The sequence below is a fragment of the Cydia strobilella genome, chromosome 14 (genome assembly GCF_947568885.1).
Source record: "Cydia strobilella chromosome 14, ilCydStro3.1, whole genome shotgun sequence".
Classification (NCBI taxonomy): Eukaryota; Metazoa; Arthropoda; class Insecta; order Lepidoptera; family Tortricidae; genus Cydia; species Cydia strobilella.
Genome location: NC_086054.1, coordinates 16,154,731 through 16,165,506, shown reverse-complemented (window position 1 = coordinate 16,165,506; position 10,776 = coordinate 16,154,731). Strand labels below are relative to the sequence as shown.

Genomic DNA, 10,776 nt, shown 5'->3' with positions numbered 1-10,776 from the left:
GCCCCCTACACACTTTATATTCTCTTTGTTGATAATCACTACGTTCTCGTCCATGGTCGGTCATTAATTAGTATCTAAAGTTTGTTCGTAAAGGGCCCTCCACACTCATGCGCGAATCACAGCGCGAACGCGAGTGTCAAGTCTAGTTCGCTATTCGCTACTCAGCGAAATCAACGCCACACTCGCGTTCGCGGCTTCGCGCCGCGTAGTCTGGAGCGCGCTTAAGTGATAATGTCGGATCACGCCCGATGTTCGCCCATTAGGGCCCTCCACACTCATGCGCGAATCACGGCGTTCGATTCGCGCATGAGTGTGGAGGCACCTTTATGTCTATGATATCAAATGATGCCATAGACATGATGCAATCTTGACAATCTTGTATATACTATGTCTATGGTCTATGGAGGCAATGATGCAATATGCAATGCAGCCTGAATGCAGCTCGGCACGGGCGGCACCACCACCACTGCCGTAGCGTAGCGCTAGACCGCCCGTAGCTGCCTTCTTTAAGTTGTAAGTGCAGAGTTGCAGACGGATTACTATAGTAAAGAGAGACCATTGTCTGTAATCTTTTACGATTTGACTGTTAGCTTGTTGTTTTGTAAAATGCCACGAAAACCGTGTTATTGGACGCGAAAATTAGAGCTGGATCTCGTAGAGTTTGTGCGACAAAGAGACTTCATTTGGAAGCCATTTGGAAACACTAACCATCACATACAGCAAAAATACAAGGCCTATGCTGAATTTGCTGCGAAACTGGGCGGTGGATTTACAGGTAGATAGCTCTTTGTTTGTTAAAACTTTTTGGGCATTAATTTGACTTTTTGAACTCATTATCTCGACTCGGGTCAAGCTATTAGCTTATTTTAGTAATATGTTTTTATGATATTGTCTGTGGCAGCTCGCTCCGTCCGTGATCGCTGGGTGAACATTCGAAGTACGTACAACCACAACGTGCGACGTATCGAGCGCTCCAGGGAGACTGCCAAGTCTCTTGAAGAGGTATATGTGCCATGCTGGCCGCTATGGAAACCACTGCAGTTTCTCCGGGAAAGTTCTAGAAAAGATGATGTCTATGAGGTATGAAACATTTTGTTAAGTCTCTTCTGACCACATGAAACCAAGAGGACTTAAAAAATTGTCATTTTATATGTGACCTTGATACATCAAGAAAATATAACCGAAATGATATATGAAATTTGGTGTTTAATTACATCTTATGTTTTTGTATATTTTTCTCCAGCTTAGCCTTGCAGATAACCATTCATTTTACTCATGTATTTACAGTTGAGTTCACAAACATCTTTCTAAACCAATTTAGAAGTATATACAGTACTTCCATCTAGCGGTGTAGGGGTTACCTATTTGGTGCTAAATAATTTATTGTATATTGAATGAATATACAAGCTGACTGGGCAAAAGCCATATCCCTACAGTAATGGCTTTTGCCTAGTCAGCTCATATCGCGGTGCACGCGCACTTGGATATGAGCTGACATAGCCAATGTACCAAAAGACTTAGACACTAACATTAAGGTTGTGTAAATATATTTTTGGAAATTGTCATGTATGTGAACTCTACTGGACACACTTACTCATAACTTGCCTATTTTATTTTTTTAATATGTTTTGCTAAAATTTACTATTTCATTTCACAGGGCTATGCAATGGACTTCAAAGAGACTGACAATGTGGAAGTTAAAGTTGAATTTGAAGACACGGATGACCCAGAACTTCTACAAATCCGACAGCGAGGCCAGAGAACTGACCGACCTAGACGCAGAGCTCCCATATCTAAAAAGAAAAAAAATACCAAGTGTAAAAAAGTCCTGGACGATCTCCTTATTGCTATGAAGCCGTTAGTGTCCAATATTCCTTCAGACACCAATAATTATTGGTTCTTTAGTCGTCATGTCACTGAGCGATTGAACTGTATGAGGGATGAGGATGCCCTGGCTGCAGGCCAGGAGATCATGAAGCTTTTGGAGTGGCCTGGTACTGACATTACTTGAAGACATCTTGGCTGAGTGGGCTTCTAAACCTCTGGAAAACTCATAAATTCTTCAGCAATTACTTTTTGAAATGATGAACACAATATTTTGATGGAAGATTGACTAATTCTGAGTAAATCCTCAAAATGGTACCAAAATATATAAATCTGTTGTCAGCCTACCAGTTAGTCCAGTTAGAAGTCTGTTTGTCATTTGCTTGTGGCCATAATTACCCCTTTCTAACTCCTTTGTATCCCATTCCTCAGGTTGTATTAGGAGCCTGTCAGTTGTTGTCCGGCAAAATAAAAAAACTTGTCTTCGGTTTTCTGAATAACACATTATCTCAATTGTTTCAATATCTGTTTTGGTACAAAAAAAATGTCAGATTAAAAAAAATCTTGAAAGTTCGACAGATGTTCTGCCAAAAAAGATTGCTGTTAATAAATAATTTAAAGATAAAATTAAAAATTGCCTACATTTTTGAAATTCGTTCATTAGCTATATTGGCGGTGGATGTTCGTTTTCGTTTGTCACGTTATCATAATTGAGTTTTTTGGGAAGTTTGTAAGTTACTTGTGACCATAATTACCCTTTCTAACGCCTTTTTTATTTCCTGAGGTTGTATTTGACGTCTGTCTTCACAATACAAATTTTGTTCACTAAAACAAAGCTCATCTTTTTGGTTTTCTGGATTGCATACCATACTCTGAATTAGGTATTCAAAAATTATATATTTTGTTAAAATACTGTTTTAGTCATTCAAATTGACAAATCCTAAATCCAAAGTAAACAGTTAAAAATTATGTAACCTATGCTCTGCCAAAAATGGTTGTTAAAAAAAGATTTTAAGGTAAAACTAAAATTATAATATTAAAATGGCCTACATTTTTAAAATTCGTTTAGTAGGTATTGGTGGCGTTTGTTCGTATTCTTTTGCGATGTTGTTATCATCATTATAATTAAGGGTTACTAGGGGAGGAAAGGAATTGTAATATAACTACAATGAAACTACAATTTGCTTGTTTTGAAATGACATTTGATGAGAAGAAACGTTGCAAGAAACTCAATTTTTTTATTTAACATGATTGTTTTTGGACTAAATAGGTAGTCGTTGCCTGTTTAAATTCAGATTAGGCCTGTAATTAGGTGAACAGGTTACCTTCTTGACAAAACCGTCCTTTACTGCAATCTCTCCTGCTTCCCCGTCACTGGGTAATCGACAATCATTTTTGCTAATGAAAACTATATACATAGTTATATCATTCCGTCTGCTCGTATTGCGATAAACATGGCAGCTTGTGCTAAATTAAATGGTGTTGTACGGGGTGCCCCTCGTACAGTCTTGAAATGATAGTAATTGATAATGCTATTGATAATCCGGAATAACTATTTATTGATAATGATATAGTTTAATGGGTACACTCCGCGGCGGTCGGGCATGTACTGTCTTACAATAGGTATATTTAGCTGACGCGCGAAATGAAAATGTTGATCATTGTACGGACCGTACCTACAGGTGTATTATTCCGTCACATCCCATTGCAAATATAGTAGCTGTCGCAGAATAGCTACGTCTGCATCTTTTGTGTCTACCAGAATTTCATAAATACAACCTGCCCTTCCTTGTGTAAGGTGAGGATTCGGAGTTGAGTAGAAACGAGTGTTCAGCTTAAACGATGCCGTAAAACTGTACAACTTTGCCCGCTTTTTGCAGTCTTACTTTTTTTTTTCAAGTTTGTTGGTCCATATTGCATTACTTATCTGTGGCAATAACATATTGACATACTCTTCTTTGTGTGAGTGAGCAAACCATAGTCGAAATAAGTTTCTGTACTGTAGAAAATGGGTCTTAAACGGGCGGGCCAAAAAAATGAAAAAATTTCAAGATTGCCCACTTTTGCTTATAGTCTCTTAACTCCACGATTATCAACTTTATGGTCATGAATCAAAGTCTATAATCCAGAATAAACATGGCATAGTTTTGTCGTATAGCCTCGTGGCGCCACAGCTTTTTTGGCTCCTCTTTAACTATGACCCGACCGTCCTTCTTATAGGACATAATACCTATAGTTATAGTCATATCCGCCCAAGATTTCGAGTTGACATTTTTATGTGTTAGAGTTACCGGTTTGAAGGGAACCTTTCAGGGTATAATTATGATTATATTAGCATGTATTTTTAAATTCAATTATTTGTCTATCTTTTGTTCTTTACAAAGGCCACTGGGCCACAATGACTAGATTAAAAGGAATTATTAAGTGATGTAAAATTAATTACTTTTTTAGGATTAATATGTTTATTTCAGTTCTTTTTCAATTAAATGACTTACTTACTTCTATTACAGTTTTTCTTAAATCAGTCTCCTACTACAAGGCTTAAGTTGTACTCATTAACTTCTTATAATAACAAAATAATTTCTTTCTTAATATTCTAAACAAACTCCTTTAATCATTAAGAGTCTGGAATCAAAATACCCGTGGTAATTAACAATTATAATAAAGGTAACATTAGAAAATATCTAAAACAAATATCAAAATACCAGTCTCAAATTTAACTCTTAACGAAGTATCAGTACTTTTCCTTACATTCTATCATAGCAATCTTGCAACCTGTTTGTAGTTTAGGAGTGAAAATCCTTGAAACAGTTTCTGTTTCTTGTAAAGCATAAATATATATTGCACTTAGTGCACATGACATTAGTCTTCATCTTATGGCATCGTCTGCACCGTTTTTGAGCATCTGCCATTTCCGGTAGGTGCCTGGCACCTTTTCGTCTCATTCTTTCAGACGGGACTTGGACTAACGTGGGACGTCCTCTACCTCTTGTCTGTTCTTGATTTGCATCTTCTTCGGAGTATCCATCGGTTTCTATATCTGTAACTGTATATCCTTCGATCAAACTTTCGCCGACATCCAATTTGAAATCACGCAGTTGAAGAATTTGTCTGGTAATTTGATAGAGCGAGATTAATCATATGGCTAAAAACGCGCTGTGTCCATTTAGCCGTTCTATAACGATTTGGGACAGACTGATAATAATCTCATTATTATTTATCTCCACGGGACTTAATCGCGTAAAATAGTTTTAAATTTACCTCCGACGTTTCGAAGACGGCGTTGTCCCCGTGGTCTCGGAGAAGACTGGCTAAAGTTGACATCAACATCTTATAGGCGCGCGAGTTTTTCGAACTACCCGCACTGGTCTTGTTTATTAACTTGAACGTTAAATACGTGGAGATAAATAATAATGAGTAAAAATCGTGAAAGTTTAAATCAGTGTGATAATAATCTGTCAGCCAGATCTACCCCGCCCATGTTATCGTTGTAAGCTTTGACGACAATAGGTCTTTGCACTTCCACGTAGGTTTTTTGAGTCTTGCACCATCTTCTGCACGTGTCCATGGGTTCGGCTGCGTGAATCGTTGACAACAAGGTTACTCCTTTGTTGTCATACCATTTCGTCAAAGCCAAATCACGTTTTCTATTGACCAATACCTGCGTTGTTCCTCTTCCTTCCTTCTTCATTTGTCTGTCTTCCTTTAGCTTATTTCTTGCATCTAACGGAATCCTGTTTTTCATAATTGTGCCAGCGCACAACAGATTCTTCGACAAAAGTTCTTCTGTAAGCTTTACGGTAGTAAAGTACCGGTCAAAATAAAGTATATGACCAGGAGCCAGATTTTCGGCCAAATCGAGCACAGCTTTCATACCAAGTCCAAAATCAGTATCGGCATATTTAGGATATGTCGTTTGTCCCTGATAAATTTCAAAATTACAAACGATCCCATTAGGGTTTGCGAGTACAAACACTTTCAGGCCTGTTGGATTAGGCTTGCCCGGTACGTACTGCTTGATGCCGCACTCCCCTGTGAAGGGTACAAAAATAGCAAATGTTTTTTGTTGCAATTAATAGAAAAGGATATAGTTCGGTATTAAAAAAAAAGTTTATGCCTATTTTATGTACGTGCCAGTTTTTAGAGATCCCTAAAGTTGTCTATTTTCTTTCCGATACGGTACTTAGTTGTAAGTAGAGTCTGTTTTATTAGTTATACAAATCTACGTCAATTACATTTTAAAATGAATTTACCATTACTAAAAGAATTAATCCTTAAACAAACAAAAACATTTTATATAATTAAAAATCGGTCGCAGTCGATTAAAAGATTAGCCCTATATCGACAAGTACAAACGATATAGGTTACCCCATCACTACGTTCTCTAGTCAGACGTAAAAACGAGACGTAGAAAACCCATTTATTGAATTAATAAATTCTTAAAAACGACACAACACAAAAACAGATTAATCACATAATGTCGTTTTTAAGATAATTCAATAAAATAGGTTTTCATGGGTGTGCAAAGTAACCTTGGAGGGCTAAAGTACCCCGACCTTACGGTACCTATGTTTATTTTGATTGTATTTGCCGGCAACTTACTTTGCTCCATGCTTTCTGTCAGATATGCTATCTGTGGATATATACTCTTTGACAGCTAAGTCATGGTGGCTAAGCTTGTACTTAATTATATCTTTAATAATTAATACAAACGTGTTTACTATCAAGAACTGTTTTATTTAAAATATATAACATTGTGGTTATGTATTGTGACTGCCGCCGGCGCCGCCGCCGCCGCCGACCCCTGCCTGCCGCTATATGACTGGTCTCTTGTTCTGCTCCTGGATGGCTGCCTTTTATCACTAGAGTGCTCCTTTTTCATGGTTCTTCTTTGTCCCGCTCCCACTTCTATTCTTGCTACTTCATTTTTGTTCTTAATGTTGTCCATTTGAGCTTTTGTAGTTTCAGCCGCTCTGCTCATATTGATACATCTTTCCAAAATCAAATCTGTTACACTGAGTAAGTCTTCCTTCAGTTCGTTGTCAATTAATCCTATTATAATCTGATCCCTAATTAGTCCATCTTTGAGTTTTTCGAAATTGCAGTCTAAGCTAAGTTTTTTGAGTGCAGTCACGAAATCTTCTATGTTTTCACCTGTTTTTTGCTTCCTGTTGAAAAATATGTGTCTATTGTATGTTTCGTTACTCGGTGGACTACAGTGTTCTTCCAATTTTTTCAGTATTTCTTGATATGTCAGTTTCTCTTTATTTTCGATTGTGTTGTATACCACGAGGCCCTCATCACCCACGCTGTGTAGCAGGAGTGCACACTGCTGTTTTTCCGACAATCTTTCCGACGCACCACTCGCCTCAAAATAGAGTTGGAACTTTTGCTTCCAATCCTGGAAAGTCTGTTTAATATTGTTCCCTGTAAGACTCAGGGGCGCCGGCGGCCTCAACATGTCCATTTTTAGTTTTTGATAGAAAATGGCGTCCCATACAAGTTTTCTTTATTTGTCCCTGAAGTTTTTTATTTGACATACCGTTATATCCGCAGCGCCATGTTATATATTTAATATATAAAATATATAACACTTTCCAGTCTTTTATGGCTCCGTCACCGTGCGCTTTCAAAGTTTATGTCACTCTTGACCACATTATTTTAGAATGATCTCGTGCCCTTGCACTTTTATTATAACCATTAGCGATATCTTTATGACCATTTAAAAATTCCCACAGAGTCTCTAGCTGGGCATAAGTCACACGACGCCGACGAAAAAAACGTTTTTCAATTTAATATATTCATATTTACGAGTATATACTTTTATTGTACTACATGTATATTAGATACCTTCAAAATAGGCTGCAGCCACTATAGGTTTTTTATTGTCTTGCTTAGTTTACGAGATACAAATACAAATAATTTATTGAAAAAAGTATTGTACAGAGGTTCATCTTAAAGACTAAGAGTTGTTAGTAGAGGAAAGTGGTTTACGAATGCCTGAACTAGGAGTTCCTGTGTTTCAGGCAGCGAAGGACAAAATTAATCAATTTTTAATTATTCACTTAATTATAAATTAATAGTAGTACTTACACAATAGAAGACTTATCGCCTTAACAAAATGGGTCTTAAGTATTAAATTTCAAAGTACACAATCATGTTACGACTATTAGTAGGTTCTCTGTATCATCGTACGTCATATTTTGAAGGGCGCGTCGTAGAGTATTCTTACAACAAGCATAGCTAAGTGGGTATAGGTCTAGTTTTACATTTAACCTGTTGTACAAAAATGGGCCCAAGAAGACAAAAAATCTAGATGAAAATACGTGTTTCCTTTGAACGGTTTGAATACCTATTATATCTTTGCGCCTTTTGTTTCTGTATTCAGGGTTGAAAGGAATTCTGGCGTGCTGCTTTAGTGTTGTGCTTAATATATATAATTGACGAACAGTTAGTACTTCCCATGATTTATAAAGGAGGTCAGTAGGGTATAAAAATGGGCGGGAAGTAGCTACCTTTAGTACCGCTCTCTGGGCTCTTTCTAGGGTTAGTAGGGTAGTTTTAGCTGTGCCACCCCAGGAACAAATGCAGTAGGTTAGTATTGATTGACATAGTGCAAAGTATACTTGCTTAATTAAATTTAGATCAGCAATCGAACGAAGTTTTTTGAATACAAATATTAACTTTCGGACTCTATTGCATAATGATTCAATGTGATTTTTGAAAGTGAGGGTTTCGTCAATCAAGACTCCCAAATACTTAATTTTGTCAGTAATAGCTAGAGATGGGCATGAACAGGGATTATTCGATTTTTCCTTACAGTTATGTGCGTAAAGTTTGAGGTTATGTGCGACCGGATCTGTTTTCCGCATGGAAAAACTTATTAAATTCGTTTTGTCAGAGTTCAGTGTTAGTAGATGACGTTTTAGCCAGTCAGTTACAACATTAAATCCGCGTTGTGCGAACTCGTAGACCTCGTTTGTTGACTTTGCGGAAAAAAGTAGGGCAGTGTCATCTGCGTAGGAAATGATTTTGCCACTATCTATTTTTAGATTGCATAGGTCGTTAATATAAATTAAAAATAAGGTCGAGGCCAGGACACTTCCTTGTGGCAAGCCAAAAGATGTGTTATCTAAGTCGGAACTGATAATGTTATCTATTTTAACGCATTGAGTTCGTCCGTCTAGGTAGCTCGCGATTAATTTGTGTTGTGTGCCTCTAATGCCTAGTGATTCAAGCTTGTGCAGTAAAATGGAAGTAGAAACGGTGTCAAAAGCTTTTGCGAGGTCCAGGAAGATTCCAATTGTCTTGTTTCCCTTGTCTAGTTCCTGAACTAAATAGTCAGTCAATTCGTGTACAGCATCTGCGGTTGATAACTTGGACCTAAAACCGAACTGCGTCTTTGCCAAGAAGGCATTTTTCTCCAGATATTGAACAAGTCTATTATTAATAATTTTTTCCAGGATTTTAGATGTCGCTGGTAAAAGAGAAATCGGTCTATAATTTGTTACTTGTATTTTGCTACCAGATTTATAGACAGGGATTACAACGGCTTTTTTCAGACATTTTGGAAATATTCCTTCAGAGATGCACTTTTGAAATATGTGTGTCAGTGGTGGAACCAAGATGTGTCTGAATGTCTTTATTATTTTGTTCGATATCCCATCCCAACCAGCCGCGGAATCGTCTTTTAGGCTCATGATAATTCTTTCCACCTCAGCTTCATCCGTATTTAATAGCACAAATGATTTGGATGAATTATTTGTATCGGAAAGTATTCTTGAAGGGAATGCAGACGGCTCGCCCTGGACTTTTTCTGCCAGGTTTTTGCCTATGTTAACGAAAAATTCATTTGTGCTATTTGCCGCCAACAATTCGGACGGACCTACTTGCAACAAACTTGCAGATGACTCCCGTTGTTTTGCCGTGTATGTTACGTTTTTAAGGTATTTCCAAACTAATTTACTGTTTTTTCCAGCAATTTCCAGCTGTTTTTTGTCGTAGTTTGTTTTTACGTTTTTCAGTAAGTTGGTACAAAAGTTACGATATCTTTTATACGACAATTGCAATATAAGATTGTCTGGATTTGCTTTAGCTTTCAAGTGGAGTTTATCCCTGTGTCTCATTGATCGAAGAAGTCCCGGGGTAATCCATGGTTTTATGTTAAAATTCTTGCGATTTAGACGTGTCTTATTGGTGTTAAGAAATATTGCTTGTTGGACATTTTTAATCCAGTACAGCATACTATTTTCTGCATCAGCAGAATAATAAACGGGGCCAAAGTCAATGTTGCATAAATCATCTCCAAGTTTGTTTATATTTAATTTAGACACAAATTGCGTGCGAGTGCATGTATTACGTGATTTACGATAGAGGGTTAGTAGGGCAGCTCTGTGGTCGGTCACTGTAGAGTTAGTAATAAGTGCTAATGCCGAAAAATTAGATTTTACCATAATATGATCTAAGCATGACCCGCTTTGGTGCGTAGGAAGCGTGTGCGCTGGGAGTAAGCCATGGAAAGAACATAGGTTAAGGTAGCTCTGGGCTGTCAAAGTCGATTCGCTGCTATCAGATAGAATGTTGATATTAATATCTCCTAACAATACAATATTTTTAAAGGATGTTAATTTACTTAAGTTTTCATCCAGAGACTCGATAAAATTACCGATATTTCTAAATGAAGGCGGTCTATACAAGGCTAGTATTGCAGTGTCTGATCCGATTTTTATTAAAAGCCGATTGCAATCTTGTATTTGGGGTTCCTCAACTGTGATGTTTAAATTATTTTTTACATAAACTACTACCCCGTCATTTTGGTTATAATTAAACTTAGTGCAATACGAAATGTACCCTGGCATAATTGGTAGATTGGTATGGGTACCAAGCCAACATTCTGTCAAGGCAATTATGTCACAAGTTATATCCAGTCTTTGTTGAAATACAATAAAATTG

General features: G+C 37.3%; 1 protein-coding gene across 1 annotated transcript; it reads left to right on the top strand.

Annotated features, from left to right (window-relative positions):
* Positions 1-445: 445 nt before the first annotated feature.
* Positions 446-6,290, top strand: LOC134747245 (uncharacterized). The gene is made up of 3 exons (XM_063681849.1): positions 446-775; positions 902-1,080; positions 1,658-6,290. Exons 1-3 carry the CDS (start codon positions 607-609, stop codon positions 2,009-2,011), a joined length of 702 nt encoding a protein of 233 aa, XP_063537919.1. The 5' UTR covers positions 446-606; the 3' UTR covers positions 2,012-6,290.
* Positions 6,291-10,776: the final 4,486 nt, after the last annotated feature.